Source organism: Haliotis asinina, chromosome 5, assembly GCF_037392515.1.
Source record: "Haliotis asinina isolate JCU_RB_2024 chromosome 5, JCU_Hal_asi_v2, whole genome shotgun sequence".
In the NCBI taxonomy this organism is placed as follows: domain Eukaryota; kingdom Metazoa; phylum Mollusca; class Gastropoda; order Lepetellida; family Haliotidae; genus Haliotis; species Haliotis asinina.
The window spans coordinates 46,524,829-46,541,521 of NC_090284.1; the positions used below are offsets into that span (position 1 = coordinate 46,524,829).

A 16,693-nucleotide genomic window follows, 5' to 3' on the forward strand; every position below is an offset into this window, starting at 1 on the left:
TATTTACAGGGTTTTATGATGTACTATTTTCTCTTTTCCGTGAACACGTTGCTGACTTCGTTTCTGGAGCACAAGTTGAAAACCATTTCATATGTTTCAAAAGATCTTGGCAGATATACGAGACAGATCTTGAAATAGTGACTTTTTCTGATTACAGATATATGGCATTCATATTTTTCATGAATTGCATGGAAGCAATTCTGACTTGGTCTAAAAACACAATAAGTAACTATCAGATGATTTGTCCTTTCAAATATGTGGTGGCCGGGGGGACATGTCATCTTCTAGTGACTCTTGTTTGAATTGTAAGTGTCAATATTTATGAGATGTTTTGTCTTTGCTCATCTTGATCTATCATGAAAGCAAATGCTTCTTTTATATAGCTTGCAGAGAACTTGTTGTACCATTGGCGAGAATTCCCAATCGTGCTCCCTGAGTCCATCACAGATTCCTCTATCAGGGATTCTGGACGGTTCGATGGGGAAGGAGACTCAGAGAAGAAGGTAGGCTCACGATTAAATTGACTGTACAATAGAGGCATCTTATATCCAACATAGCTATCAAGCCAAGAGAGAAAGTTAGCATGCACACTGATGCTAGATGAGGCAGTGCAGGTGAGAGTACCTCTAAAAATCTGGGTTAGAATTTTCTTCAGTAACCCATACTAGTCATACGAGGCGACAAAGGGATCAGGTGGTCAGGCTTGCTGACTTAGTTGACATCATACCCCATCTGCATAGATTGATGCTCATGCTGTTGATCACTGGATTGTCTGGAGGAGACGCGATTATTTCCAGACAGCAGCCATATAGCTGGAATACTGTTTAGTGCAGCTTTAAGCAACAAAGCAATCTACCAACCAGCAGGATAGAGTGATTATAGGGTCCTCATTTCCATTCTACAATGCAATCTTACCTGTATGACTATCACGATGTAATGTTAAAGGATGGGAGTCATGATCACCTTAGTAGGAAGGTCCCTTAGCGCTAAGGTTAGTGTAAATCTGCATTGAGAAATAGGAGTTATGATCATGCTAGTGCTAAGGTTGTTTTGTTCAATGGCACCCTTGGCCAAGTTCCCCAAAGCAGCCTCTTGCTTAGTTTGATGTCACTGCGTAGAGGATGCTTTCTGAGGCCAGGTTGTGTGACTGTGTGGGCAGTGCTTCCATAGAGGATAACTAGACATTTATAAGGTACTTATGTGTGAATCCATTGATACTAACCTCTGTTACTGATAGGGTTGGATCAACTTCAAGAACATGTTCATCGCTCCAACGTTTGAGGAGCTGGAGGAGGTTGCCAAGGGCAAGTCAGGAGGACTGAAGAAACTCAATGAGAAGCAGCTCAACAGTATCTGGAACCAGGGGTGAGACACATGGATACAGGGGAGCAGCAGGCAGGAGGCTGTTGCAGTGATAGTTGTCACAAGTAGTTGGAGGGAAGCAGTAGGGGAATCTCAGCCTCAGAGTACTGATACATTTCATTCATATTTATTGGTGATGAAACCAAATTGGTGCAAGAGTATATACAGTAAAGAAAACTTATGTTGCCATGGTGTTTTTCTTCAGTGTTACTGCTTTTTAGTCTGAAGGTCATGAAAAAGGTTGAAGTTTGATATAAGAGGTGTTTGTATCTATGGATTTGGTCACATTTCAGTGAGTTTGAAGTGGACAGCATCCACTTCCCAGGTCAAGTTCACAGGTGGCGCCTTACTCAGCTGCTACAGAAGGGTTCTGTCAGAGCTCAAGACACCCTGCTCAATGTAAGAAACTGTAGATCTGTAGTCTTTTTGTCGTGAGAGTTAGGTGTGAGAGCTGACCGTCATCACAACTGCTTTGTACGTTTAATGGATAATCCTACACACCTACAGAATACCGGATACCCACCAGCTATATTGCTCAGTGTTGCATCACCCTAACTCAAACCCTAACTGAAAATAAACTTGCTTGCTTTCAAAGATTGCAAAAGGTATCCAGTATTCTTTAGTCTTACCATCTTGGTGTAGCTTCACAGTTTAAGTGTTTACATATAACACTGAAGACTGTGACTCCCAGTGTGGTTATCGTGTGTCATGCTCATTGTTCTTGTCCCTTGTTGGAAGACAGTTGGAATGATGCTAGAGCTAAAAGCAGCATAAAGCTGACCTTAATCACATCTATGTTAACACATGCAGGGATGCTAGTAACCAAGGAAACGTGAAATCCCTCACACACTATGCATACTTTAAGATTTAGATGAACTTACTTGGGTTCAGGCTCTAGGAGTGAGTAAGCGAGTGAGTTATGCCACATTAGCTGTTATCTATAATATTGTGATGGGTCTTGGGTTGATTTCCATCAATGACGACCTGTGAAGTTCCCGGGGTAGAATAGACCTTCAGCAACCCATGCTTGCCACAAAGAGCGACTATGCTTGTCGTAAGAGGCGACTAAGGGGATCGGGTGGTCAGACTCGCTGACTTGGTTGACACATGTCATCGGTTCCCAAATGTGAAGATCGATGCTCGTGTTGTTGATCACTGGATTGTCTAGTCCAGACTCGATTATTTACAGACAGACGCCATATAGCTGGAATATTGCTGAGTGCGGCGTCAAACTAAACTCACTCACTCACTCACTCACTCACTCACTCACTCACTCACTCACTCACTCACTCACTCACTCACTCACTCACTCACTCACTCACTCACTCACTCACTCACCTGTCAGAATGTTGATGTCATCCTGAGTAAGCTTAAATGCTTAACAAAAGCTATGTGGAATAAACCAAGGGAACACTATTGACATCACAAATAGATAACTGCTGATAATTAATTCATTTTGTGCATTGATTTATGTTCATAATGACATGCATTTGAGACAGTGTTGGACACTGAAAGCAATCTCTGTTTGTGTATCAGATCTTGTGAAAGAAACACTACCAGTAGCAAGCCAGTTGAATATATTCCAATGAGTGTCATATTTGTTGCACAATGATCTGTGTTCTGTGTTGTAGGATGCAGCTCTGTCCCTTCGACTCCTGATCATCACAGCCCGAGACAGGTTCTGCTCTTCGTTCTTCAGTGTCTCAGATGCTCTGCGGGGCTGGGGTCAGGGACTTTGGAAGTTGTTAGGTAGGCTGTATGTCACAGTGTTTTTTCCTGTTGGTTATGATTGCAAATTGAGTGCCACTGAAAGGCCAATGGAGTTTCAGTTGAGCTAAGTTGAACTGCATATTTCACGGAATGGAGGGACAGGTTGAAGTTATTGCATGAGTGCTTGTGTCATGCTGCTTTTACAGAGCAAATCTCAGAATATTTGGTTTTCAGGAACAAGATTTTTGTACACTCTTTTCTGTGAAATGTGGATAACAAAGTGCCATTTGCTCTGCCAAATGCCATTATTTGTCTAAATCCAGATCTAGAAGTTACGTTACTGCCCTGTGCCTATGAAAAACATGCATAGAGTTGAAAGTAGATTCTTTAATGATTTCAAGTTATGCAGGTTGATATGAAATCCGTAATAGAAATCCAGTAAGGAGAATTAAATCTAGGGGAATCTAGGATCTTCAAGGTTTGCTCCTTGAGTATTTCAATCTAGGCACTAATATTTTTTACATGTCTATGGCAAGAATCTCATATTTTTCATGCTTTATTTGGAATATTGCTGATGTAATACAATGTATTTTGTATGGACACTGCAAGACAGTAGTAACAGTCGCCTAACAACTGCTTGTGTTACAGATATTGCGTTTGGTATGCCCTCCACCACAGCTGGTGATCTTGGGTACAAGGTAAAGCAAGAACACATGCGTTACCTAGTGGCAGAACTCAGTATCAAGGTGAGACAACTCACAAAGCAGGGACTTTGCTTCAAATAAAGGAGATACAATTTATGATGTGAAGTCCATAACAGAAACATTAGTTGCCATGATAGCTGTCATATATCAGTTATCTCCCTTTGGTCAACATGCAAGGCTAAATAAGAAATTGATACGTTCTTCGGGCATTGGTGCATCACTTTTATTTGTGTGTGTAACAATTTTTTATGGCCATTTAAAAAATAATTTTGACTTTGCCGCATGCTGATCATTCATTTGTCCCCTTGAAAGCGGAGTATTGGTAAGAACAAGTCTGACTGAATCTACATCTCCTCAACACATGGCTAAACTTTCCAAGCTGTATTTCTGAGAGAAAAATATAAAAATGAGTGCCACACTCGTCACTTTTATTCTATCAAAAATATTTTTAAAAGTCATACCGCCCACATCACTTTTGAAAAAAATGTGACCAAAAACTAATTTTTTAAATGCAGCCTAATGAATTTGCTACATCAACAGTCATGTTTGTGATACATTAAATTACATTATGTGATACATCATGCAGTCCCCCATAATTCCCTGATAATTTTAAAAAAAACCCTAAACAACAATCATTCATATTCCAGCATGCATATTATTTATATTTAATGCGACCATAATTTCATACACTGCTTAGTCAGTTTAACAAAAAGGCAGTCATAGACTTTATGTGAAAATTAATATCATGTTTCTCTTCAGCCAAGTTCTAAGCGCGAGCTGAACAACTTTTGTGAATATGTGAAAGAACAGTGTCGACTTCTGAGGACCGAGAAAAACAAGGTAAGCCAACTAGAGACTTGTTTGATTTTGCTGATCATCTGAAACATGTAGTGGGTAGACCTGCAGCTGCTGATCTAAGGAGAGTACGAGTTCATGTCCTTATTTTGCCTTTGATACTAAACTATGGTAACATTTTGGTTAATAGTTTTAGGAAGGATGTCTCATGTGTGGGTCTTGTCTGTGAAAGATTTGTGTTGACTCAAGGAGGTGACTCTTAATGTTTTATGTTTGACCTTTCTTCCCAGACACCAGATCTGAGACCTCCACCAATTCCCTACAGGTACCTCACACCAAAAGGGCAAGAGATAGATCTGAGGTTGTTCAATAAAGGTGAGGGCCATCACTTATGTGTCATATGGACACAAAACTGAATTTTGAACATAACTTACATGTATTGAAAGCTTTCAAAAACACTAAACAACAATTATGATGACTGTGCTGCGTGTTTATGGAGAGAAGTCCTTAATACCTCTGAATTCTTGCTTATGGGATTGAGCCAAGCCAAGTTTCACTGCAACTCTTTGCTGAATTGGTGAAAGGGAGATAACTATGTAAAACCTCATTACATCTTCAAATACAAGGCATGATCTGACTTTGATTTGTTTTTCGATATTGGACCCTTGATTGGATTATTTTCAGTTTGACTTTTAATTGAAAAGTCAAGTAAAAACATCTGTCAGAGGCAGCTTTTTCATCGTGAAATCCATTGTCAACTTGGCGATGTCTGCTAATAACATTTATCATTTTATGATTAGCCCAGAATCAACCAATCACATTTTGCCTTATTTCAGTGCTTGAAGCTGTTTGAATTTAAGTCAAACTTGTGTTGTAGCTGTGTTGAAATAATTTAAATTGGTATTCAAGTATCGAATCAAAATAGCGATAGTGGTTATCGAAAATTGAAACTAAGGCGTCAAATTCGAATTTTGATGAATTGAACCGAATCGTTGCAGTCCTAGTGTTAAGTACTTCTTCTTTAGAGCAGGACACACATGTGCTGACAACGTATTAACTTGTTTTCTGAGTGTTTCAAGAGTTTATTGCATTGCTCCCCCAGATCTGATGGACAACTGTTTGCCCATACTGAGCAATATTCTGGACCGGGAGGCTAAGGGCTGGACAGTGCAGTACAGACAGAGACTGGTCAGAGAGTTCAGAGGTCAGTAGCTGCAACAAATGCAATACCAATTCTTGGCAGTGGGCTAAAAACGTAATTCTTACGATAAAATTGGTAATAAATCCTTATCCTGACTCATGCTCTACAGCTTATCTCCCTTCTCCTTTTGATGGTTATATGGAAACTTGGATCCCACAGGTCTCAGAAGAGACGTAAATTGAGTTGCGTCCCTTTTCGTGCCCAACCTGTCCTATTTGACATGAGCATAGCTCTCATCACTCTCTCTCAAGCAGATGGTTGGGCAGTCACAATGGATCTTTATTGTGACTAATATCTTCCTTATATCAGTCTAGCAATCCAAATTAAAGCTTAGAATTGTATTTAAGCTGTATATATTAACTTCAAGATGTAAACATTTACGCAAATTTACATGTAGAGTTATGTATAATTACCATCACAGTAGACAAGAAATAAAATGAAACAAAGTAACAACTATGGTCAGAAAGTTTTCAATTTGGTTGAGATATGTTTGATGTACAAACATAATCAGGCTTATTTTTTCAAGAACCTGTGAATATGTCCAATATATTTTGCCTGTAAATTTGTTTTACATTATATTTCAGGAAAAGGTTTATCAAAGGAGGCGCTATCTGATGTAAGTAACCCTTCCTTTTTACTTTGAATCATATTTTCAAAGTAAATCATCATGTGTTCACCTGGTACTGAGATATTAATAAAGGTCACACGCAACCAAAATATTGAACATAACTATAACACAGTTATCACTTATTCTTGGTACATAAAATGCATTGCTGATTAAGGAAAAAAACAAATAATTGCAAATCAGATATTAATATTAATGGTTTTACCTCCCTTGAAACAAAGCAGCCACGATACCGAACCCAGTCAGAGCTGGTGGGTGTGCACTCAAGTGTAATGTAGCTTTTTCACTGGCCACTGGTTCATTTGCCTATACACTTAGCTGGCTTGTTGTTTAGGGCTTATAAGCCTGATTTAGCTCTGTGACAGAGTCAGCTGATCACAATCAACATGTCTTTTTTTATGTAACGAGTAGATTATTTACTTGTTTGTGTACACAACCAAGATTAGACTACTGCTCACGACCCCATACCCTGGGCAGACATACTGTTTCAAGCTCCGTGAACCTCTTCATTGCGCATGCACTATGCGTGCAGAGCGGCATAGCTTTTGAAAACACTTTTTCCCCCAGCGCTGGGGTAAAATTAGTGTATTGTTTGAAATACGATTTTGCGGGGTTTGTTTTCGTCACGTTTTATTTTCAAGTTTATAGGCTGAGTTGGCATTTTTGATGATTTACAAATTAGTTTATGTTCATTTTGTTGTTGTTCATTTGTAGTGAGTGAGGGAGTTTTAGTTTTATGCCACTTGTAGCAATATTCCAGCAATATCATGGCGGAAATGGGCTTCACACATTGCACCCATGTGGGGAACAGAACCCTGGTCTTCAGCGTGATGAGCGAACGCTGTAACCACTAGGCTAGCCTACCTACCCACTACAATAATGATGCTAATGATACTCATAATAGATCTTAAACATGTCAGAAACAGTCATCTGAGAACAATTAAGCAATTCTCTATGAATAAACAAGTCATATATTAAAGATCACATGCAACGTAAAGCACAACTTTGCAGATTCTGATACCTTTCGGTATGCACTTACTAAAACAATTTTGCTGTTTTTTACATTACAGTTATAGATGATGATAGAAAGAATGATATCAAAGGTGCCTAGGATATAATTACCTATTTGATGTTTGTTTTTAAAAAATAACTATAGGTTGTCTTGAACCCTGAAAAATCTAACATTTTGCAAGGCATACCAATGTTCAGTGGTATATGAATTAAAATCAAATGTTTTTTGCTTCAGAGAGTAAACGAGGCTGTGATGCATGAATATCTGAAGAGAGTTTTTTCGGCAGTCATCACAAATGCTGAACTCGACAATCTACAATCAGGAATAGGTTTGTTAACAAGATTACAATCTATAATCATAATTCCATTCTATATTTTTTGGTGATTACAGACCTACCAATAATCTGAATGTGTGGAGATAAAGGTTCAATCAATATGTTAAAAAGATTTCTGAAACTGTTTTCTTCAGGAGAGCTTCTGGTTGCTCAAGCCAAAGCAGTATTAGCCATGAGGAAAGCAGTACAAAATCTCCAGCTCAAAATGCAAAAACACAAACAGCAGGTGAGTGTGTTAATCAGTGCTGTTGTGGCTAAAAATATGTCATGAGAACGAATGGTAGAGAACTAGATAAGGAAAAAATTGAAAGGAATTTGTAGTGAAATTAGTGGTTTTGGTGGCTTGTTCAATAAGAGATTTTTTGTTTTTAGTGAAAATGATTGGTTTTTCTAAGATGTCTATTATTGTTTCATCAGATGATGTTGTTTGTGTATTTCCAGCTTGTGAATCATCTCAAGAAAGAATACTCCGTAAAGTCTAGGATCAAGTCCTGGATGAATGAACAGCTTCAGTCCTTTGAGGTGAGAGTTGTCTCATGATATCTCAAAACAAGTCTTTCCAAACTGTTTGAATCACTATTTGATGCTCAATAAACACTCAGTTCTTTTTCAGAAGAAGTCCTCCTTGGGGTACATATAAGCATTTTTATGTCCATTAAAAATCCCTACAACAGTTGTAACTATTTTTGATAATAAAATATTTACAAAACAAAAAACTCATTTTTTGTCTTGTGAGACCACCCTTACAGGGCCCCCCTGGCCCCCTACAGCCAAGAGCAGGTAACTCTGGCCGTCTACCTCGCACCTCACTTTCATGCTGTCGTTCGACTAGAAAGACGTGCGTGGTCCATTTAGATAGTTTGTGCTATCTACCTACGGAATTATGAGTGAGAAAGAGTCAGCTACTGTATGTATGGTTCCTTTTCTTTCGCACAGGCGTTAGTTGGAATTTCTGGGCTGAAATTTTCATTCATAAATTGTTGTAACTTTGCCGGTCGGGTCTTATCTTCCTGTCATGTGGCAGGCAAGATGGCGGCCTTTATGGCTTCTTTTTAGTGCGGGAAGTGTTTCGCTTGCGTCTCACTTATTCCTACGTGTTTCCACGTATGTTTTACATGCTAAGATGTCTTAACCCATTTGTTCTTGTTTCAGTCAAAATGGGTAAGTTGGTTGTAAGACTGTTAGTCTTTTTCATAGCATTACGCAATTATGTGTGCACACTTGTTTCTTGCATTTATCCGCTTATACTTTGTTGTTATGGTGGGTTAAATGTATTTTGGCAATTTATTATCGCCCGTGCGTTTATATTTTGCATATTGTGTGTTCGATTGCGTATGTTTTCTGTACTTCAGTTACCATTAGTTTGGTTCTGATTGTTACAGTTTCGCCTCTGCGGACAAGCGGGATAAGTTGAGGGATATACCCTCCTCTTTCCCTCTTCCCTCTTTTTCTCATACCCCCCTACCCCGCACCAGCATTTGCAGCAGCAAACGTCGGTCTGGTTCCTGATCACGGGATGTCCGATCTCTATAAGAAACAGGAGCTCGGCATCCATTCCTCTGATCTTGGCGGTGGGGGGTCGTTTGAGAGAGAATAGGGTGCACCCAAGCCTTGGGTTTAGGCTCAGGCACGGGTGCTGTACCTTGGGAATGTCAGATCCAAGCTACGGCTCTGGTGTCGTTTTCCCCGCTGGCCCTAAGGGTTCTGCACCGAGCACCGGCTCGGGTGCAGTTCCGCTTGCCGGCGCCGGTGGTCATCCCATCGGACGCACCCGGTTCCACGGAGTTTCGGCTTCCTGGGAAGCGTTTACTCCGTGCAGGGTAGCCAAGATCCAGCTGCTCAGATTACCTTCGCTCTTTAGTGAAGTTGTTATAAAGAAATGCCGCAGGGGGTCGTCCCTTCGGACGCCACCGATCCCACGGAGTTCGTCTTCCTGGGGAAGCGTTTGCTGTGTGTAGGGTGGCTGAGACTCAATTGCGTATTTTACCTTCACTCATCAGTGAGGTAATTAATCGTGTGTAGCCGCTCGCGTTTCGATCTCCCGGAGTTTAACCGCCGCTACTCGATAGGAGAGGATGCGCTGTTTGACCCTCCCGTTGTCGACGAGTGAGTGTACGCCTCGATCGCGCTTGGGGGGTCGTCTGGCCACAGCATGGCGTCGGCTCGTCAGGGTCGCCTCTGGCCGCCTTTTACCTCATCGAACCAGGTGTTGCGCTCGGTTTACCCCTCCTTTGAGGAGCCATATCGGAACGCCGTGCAGCAACTTAAGGTTGCGGTACACTCAGTCTACCTCTCTGTCCTGCAGAGGCAGCTGGTGTCACAGGAGGACGGGGACGAGGATATTTCCTCGTCCACGCTAGAGCGGCAACTTACGGAGGTGCATTCACATTTGGCGCGCGACTCAATGAGTTCTTGCGCGAGTCGGATGATGTGTGCTGTGATGGGCCTTCGTGGGTTATGGCTGTCTGTCGCCAGGTGTTTACCAGCTACACAGCAGGCACTGCTGTCGCGGTAGTTAGGGAGGCCGCGGAGACCGTTAGTCAATTCAAGGACTCTAAGCCCTTGCTTGAACAACCCTCCACCTCAGTTGTCCCGTTGCAAGCGGCAATCTCTCTGCCGTCGGCCAGGACACTTTGCCTTCTACCCAAATTTCACGTGGGTGGTCGCCTCCCGTTATTACTCCGGGAATGGGTGAGAGTCACGTCCAATCCCTGAGTTATGTCCACACTCAGGGATGGCCACGTGCCACAGTGGAAGCGAGAGCCTCCTCCTTTTGCCGGGATTCGCTGCACTCCGGTGCCGAAGTCGCCAGAAAAGGTGGCAATCCTCTGTGCCGAAATTCAGTCTTTACTGGACAAGGCAGCCATAGAGATGGTTCCATCAGGACAGGAGAATACAGGGTTTCACTCCACGTATTTCCTGGTGACTGAAAAGAACGGAGGGTTCAGACCCATTCTAAATCTCAAGGGTTTGAACAACTTGATAGAGGTGCCGTCTTTCAAGATGGAGACACTGAGGTTAGTGATCTCGTCTGTAGAGGCAGGGGATTGGCTTACATCAATCGACCTCATAGACGGCATACCTCCATGTACCGATGCATCCCGAGTTCAGGAAATACCTTCGGTTTTCCTTCAACGGGGTTTGTTTCCAGTTTCGTGTGCTCCCCTTCGGCATCTCCACGGCGCCAAGGGTGTTCACCAAACTCGTGCTAGTACCAGCTCAGGTCGCCATAGCGCAGGGCAACTTTTGTTTCCCGTACCTGGACGACTGGATCCTCAAAGCGCTCTCCCAACGCCTAGGTCGAGAATCCACACAGTAGGTGATGGATATTCTCACCAGGCTAGGTTGGGTTATCAATAAAAAAGAAAAAAAAAATCAGAACTTGTGCCGACGCAGGATCTGTTTTTCTTGGGGGCGAGGTTCGAGACAACCCAATGGTTTCTCTGTCCCAAGAGCGCATTATCAAGGTACAGGGCATAGTGTTAAGGTTCCTACAGTCCAGTATGGCCATGGCACGAACGTGGCTTCAGTTGCCAAGCAACATGGCGGTGACGGTGCACATAGTTTGGCGTGCACGTTGGAGAATGCGTCCCATTCAGCAGGCGTTAGCACAACAGTGGTCCCACTCGGAGAGATACGAGAACAATCTGGCTGTTCCCCTGTGGTTGATACCTCACTTGGTGGTGGACAGGTACCGAGAATCTATTCAAAGGTTTACCTCTGATGACTCTGGTACCGTCGCTCACAGTTCAGACGGATGCCTCCCTCACAGGGTGGGGGGCGTCCTGGGCGACCTCACAGTGTCGGGACTATGGTCCGACCATGAGGCGACCTTACACATCAATGTGTAATTGGTGCGATAAGTTCAGCATACGGGTTATGCCTGTCTATCTCCCAGGGGTCGACAACGTGCGTGCAGATGCGCTCTCACGACATGTTCTAGTTCCCCACGAGTGGTTGCTCGATTGGGAGATATTCAGGATTATCTCCCAGTTGTTCGGGTCATTCTAGGTGGATCTGTTTGCCTCTGGACTGACGAACCAGATTCCGGTTTTCTGTTCTCGGATTCCGGATCTGAGAGCGATTGCCGCCGACGCCTTCCAGCTGGACTGGACGGACAGGGTGTTGGGGGCGTTTCCTCCAATTCCCCGATTTCCAAAGTTCTGTCTCAGCTTGCCAACCAACCAGCGCGGCCACTAGTGCTTCTCGCACCTAGGTGGCCGTCTCAACGCTGGTTTCCGGTAATACTCAGGTCGCTAATGCAGCCGCCTGTACTATTACCGCGGCTACCGAACCTACTATCCCAGGACGTCCAGCCTCACCCCAAATTCAGGATTCAGTGGGTGGCCTGGCCACTGTCCGGAATCGTCTCCAAAAGAGCGGAATTCCTGCATCAGTTGCAGACACAATTCTGGCTTCCTGGAGGGATTCCACGTATGTACAGTATGAGGATAGATGGGCCTGTTATGCACGCTGGTGTGGAAACAGGGATTTTTTTATCCCTTTTTCTTCGACTATAGTTGAAGTATTGGAGTTCTTACAGTCTCGTTTAGAATCTGGCTTAGCCGCTTCTACGATTCGAGGCTACTCCACAGCTATTTCAGCCTTCCACCTACCCGTTGAGGGTGCCTTGTAGGCACAATACCCCCGGGTACAGCGTTTCTTGCAGGCGTGGACAGACTGCGTCCGGTCGTGAAATTTGTCCAGAGTGTTGGGATGGGTGCCCACTCCTCTTGTTCATTACTTGGCCAACCTGTCGTTTGTTACAACTGTTAAGTTGGAAAACGGCTTTTTTAGTGGCGGTTGCGTCTGGTGGACGTGTTAGCGATTCACACGTCATATTTTCAGACCCGGAACTGTGTTCCATAAGGATCGGTTAGCATACGCTTACCAGATTCATACCGCCCAAAGATCAATTATTAGCTTCGTATTACTGCGCCTATCGATCTACCTGTGTTTATGCTGCCTGCGTTGTCTGTACTAGACGTTATGAAACCTCTTAAGGTTGTTTTAAGAGAATAGCCTTATTCCGTAAGGAGAAACAGCTATTTTCTGTTATGGTGGTGGCAAAGCTGGCTATCCGGCTAGCACACAGACGGTATCCCGATGGATTGTAAGATCGACAGACTACAAGGTCTATTTCCATAAAGGCTTCTCTCCACAAGAGGGGTTGAAAGCTCACTCAGTGAGAGCAGTGGCCATGTCAAAATCGTAGGCTCTGCCCATTGTGGGGATCTGCTCAGCGGCTATTTGGAGTCGTCCGAGCACAATCATCCGTCATTACCAACTGAACAGACACTCATGAGAGCATGCTCGGTTCGGTCAGTCAGTTCTCTGCAGTAAACAGAATAGCTCCGCTCAAGCTGATTAAGCTTTGTCAGGTGACTATATCTGTTTGCACACAGTGGTGGGTGACTATCCATTCCCATTTAATCGGCGATGTTAGTCCCGCCCCCCTTTGGCTGGGTGCCTTACTTTCCTTTCCATTTCCCCGCTTAGCTTGCTAGTGCGGTATGGACAGGGTTCAGTTTGGCGAGTGTCCCGTACGTCCAGGTCTCCAAACTTTGATTTGGGTGGGCGAGGTTTGTGTCATTTGGGATTTCCCAAATTCTAACCAATGGGCATGTAAGCTTTGACAAGCGGGGTCCTCATCTTTGTCACGCCCCCGCCTTGATTGACATCAGCGTTCAGGTGACCAGGTCGGTGACTTTTCTACTTCCGTGTGGTTGTAGATTCGCACTTCGATCAAATGGACTGTGCTGTCAGACAGAATACCACTCCCAATTGTTTATCTTTGGGAGTCTGTTTAATGCTTATATGTACCCCAAGGAGGACTTCTTCTGAAAAAGAATTATACAAACCTGTAGAGGTTATGAATTCTTTGAAGAAAGTCCTCCTTGGGGTACGGCCACCCTCCTCCCCTCATTCTGTCTGATACGTTCAGCATGAAAAGTGAGGTGCGAGGTAGACGGCCAGAGTTACCTGCTCTTGGCTGTAGGGGGCCAGGGGGGCCCTGTAAGGGTGGTCTCACAAGACAAAAAACGAGTTTTTTGTTTTGTAAATATTTTATTATCAAAAATAGTTACAACTGTTGTAGGGATTTTTAATGTACATAAAAATGTTTATATGTACCCCAAGGAGGACTTTCTTCAAAGAATTCATAACCTCTACAGGTTTGTATAAATGATGATGATGATGATGATGATGTGAACATATTGTTGACCTGTCCTCAGGAGGAGTTCCTCACCCAGAACCTGTGGTCTGCCCATGAGGAAGCCATCAGCATCTGTGAGGACCAGGGCCTGAACCAGGCCATTTATTTCCTCCGGAGGGACCTGAACTTCATCAAGGAGGTCAGCATTATAGATTTCAACTTTCCTGATAGTCATTTCTACTGTTCTGTTGCTGCTGATTTTCGAGGCAGAGTGGGCGAGCTGGCTAAGGCGCCAGGCAAGTGATCTAGTGAGGTTGAAGTGTCAGGATTGAGCCCACCTGTGACCTGGTGTAAAAACCTTTGTAAGCTGACTGTTTCCATGTTGTCAAAACCCCCACTGTACAGTACACAACCCTGTGCTCTTAAAAGAACCCACCAGTCCATTGGTATATGACCAGATGGTGGACACATGAATACAACCAAACACCCAGTTTCGGGTACAGCAACGTGCAGTAAAATTGGACAGAGTACTGTGACTATGTGTCCCAGTCCCCCCAACTGTGAATTACCTCGTTAGGATGAAAAAGCCTTAGTAAACTCAGTGTGCCTAGTGGCAGCAAGAGTTGTATACTCCCCAGGGAGTTGTGGTTGATAATATTATTTGCCACTGAGATTGACATCCAATGATGGATGAAAAAATGCCAGTGCCTAAAGCAAACTTCCCTGTTCCTCTGTTCCAGAGAGAAACTATTCTGAGACAGGAATTGAGCAAAGTCAAGGAAGCAACACGAGTGTTCACCTTCTCTACCAAGATCTGGTTCCCTCAGAACTGGGTGATCAGACGACACTTCCGGGGAGAGACTGAGATCATCCAAACTGTCATCACTGACTCAGCTCCTGAAAATGTTGCTGGTGAAAAGGAGGTTTGTTTCACCAGAAAATTGACTAAATATGTTTCAGTTGTTTTACAGTGAAAATTTTCTGGAAGCATGTTGCAGAATCACAAGGATGTGAAATCAGTAATTTGAATATGTGCAAGAAAGACATTATTAGCAGTAGCAATGGTTGCAATGTTGCAATGTTGTTCAAATCTAGAGTTATCTCCCCTTGACTGCCATTTTTTGAATTGAGGAATGTGGTGTCAATAAGCAGTGTTAATTTTGTTTGGAACAGTTTGTGATAGAAACATTATGGTTATCCGCACTTTTCAAAGGAACAGATGAGTCAGTTGAGGGATTTAAATACTATGATTCTGTATGTGACAGGTTCTGTACTTCAGTAATGTCCGATGAGATGTGTTGATATGTGATATTGCCTTTTCAGATGACATACACTGTGGACAAGTACACAGAGAGGAAGACATCCACACGACATCCATTCTGGCGCTGGTGGAACTACTTACATCGAGCCTGGTCGTGGACCTGGAACTCTATGTTTTTCTTCGGGGTAAGATGAGACTCTCGTGAATGTCACACACACGCATGTTAACATCTATGCACATGTGCGCACATGCATGTACTTCTCAAAGGTCATTCAGTCAGCATTAGCGAAGCAGTAATATTTGATATAGAAACAAGTGAAAGGATATTCACCAGATATTTAATAACCAGAGAATACAACATAGACTGGACCATATGGACAGAAGTCAGAAACACTACAGATATGGTCGTTTCATACTGTCAGTTGACTCCATAATGTAGTTTAATGTTTGCTCCAGGTGGTCATTGTGTGGTGCAGCCCTGTCGGCCTCCGAGCTCTCTTCTCTCCCTCCCCTTTCATGGCCGACCTGAAGCTCAGCCAAGTCAATGTAAGTGTTCAGTGGTTCTAACTTGGGTGATACTGCTGCTGCAATGATAGGGAGCAACTTTTCTTTCATTTGCTCATGTTCTTAGAACTTGTGGCAGCATCTGAGTGAAAGATAAACATTATTTTACATGACAAGGCGGTATGTTTTAGGTTCAAGTCGAGTTTAGTTTGGGGGTGTGGAGAGCGGCAGTAATATTAGAAGGGTCGGTCGGGTGATGAGAAACAGAAAAAATATAAATGCCCAACCTATGATAGTGCATACCGTATTTGTCCAAGGGACTCTGTACCGAGTTCATAAGGTTGTAAATTCTATAATTGACCAGGGATTCCTGACCAGTAACGCCTGATTGCATATCACATGTTTGGCCAGTGTTTTGTGTACCAGTAATTTATTCTGTCTGCCCAGGGGGTACTATATCCGAAGCCATCTTCTCTGACTCACACCCTCCTGTCCCGACTGCGAGCCCTCTGGACTCATGTGCATGATTCCAGGAAGAAATTTGAAGAAACCCCAGACACAGGTATGTACATGGACTGAGTGGTTGCCGAGACAACGTTCCTGTCACCTATTCCACCTAAGCCTAAATGTTTGATCAACCTTCAGGTAGATCGTAACAGGCTTTGGGTATGTATCATATAGCTGTAGTATTGCTGACTCACTCATTACTCACTTTTGTTGGGGGGTGGAGTGAGTTCAGTTCACTCAGCAATATTCCAGCCATATGGAATAGCTATGTAAATAGTTTAGTCTGGACCACACAATCCAGTGATCAACATCATGATCAATGATCTGTGTAATTGGGAAACAAGGACATGGGTGAACCAAGCCAGAGAGCCTGATCACCTGATCCCGTCACTCACCTCTTATGACAAGCTTGGTTTACTGTAGATACATTCTAACCTGGAGCTTCATGGGTTTGGTGGAGGTGGAACGATATGAAAGGGTTGTGATATGTCAAGTCAATATGTATCCTGATACTGTACTTCTGT

The 16,693-nt window shown here is 43.3% G+C and overlaps 1 protein-coding gene across 1 annotated transcript in view; it reads left to right on the forward strand.

Moving 5' to 3' along the window:
- LOC137284620 (uncharacterized) overlaps positions 1-16,693 on the forward strand; it is a 161,484-nt gene that overhangs the window by 5,241 nt on the left and 139,550 nt on the right. Inside the window, exons 4-20 of the mRNA XM_067816510.1 lie at positions 384-503; positions 1,238-1,365; positions 1,656-1,761; positions 2,994-3,111; positions 3,721-3,818; positions 4,536-4,616; positions 4,862-4,946; positions 5,674-5,775; positions 6,357-6,388; positions 7,644-7,737; positions 7,878-7,969; positions 8,185-8,265; positions 13,977-14,096; positions 14,638-14,820; positions 15,221-15,343; positions 15,615-15,704; positions 16,110-16,224. Coding sequence (XP_067672611.1) covers positions 384-503; positions 1,238-1,365; positions 1,656-1,761; positions 2,994-3,111; positions 3,721-3,818; positions 4,536-4,616; positions 4,862-4,946; positions 5,674-5,775; positions 6,357-6,388; positions 7,644-7,737; positions 7,878-7,969; positions 8,185-8,265; positions 13,977-14,096; positions 14,638-14,820; positions 15,221-15,343; positions 15,615-15,704; positions 16,110-16,224 — 1,768 coding nt within the window. The remainder of the gene's footprint in view (positions 1-383; positions 504-1,237; positions 1,366-1,655; positions 1,762-2,993; positions 3,112-3,720; positions 3,819-4,535; positions 4,617-4,861; positions 4,947-5,673; positions 5,776-6,356; positions 6,389-7,643; positions 7,738-7,877; positions 7,970-8,184; positions 8,266-13,976; positions 14,097-14,637; positions 14,821-15,220; positions 15,344-15,614; positions 15,705-16,109; positions 16,225-16,693) is intronic.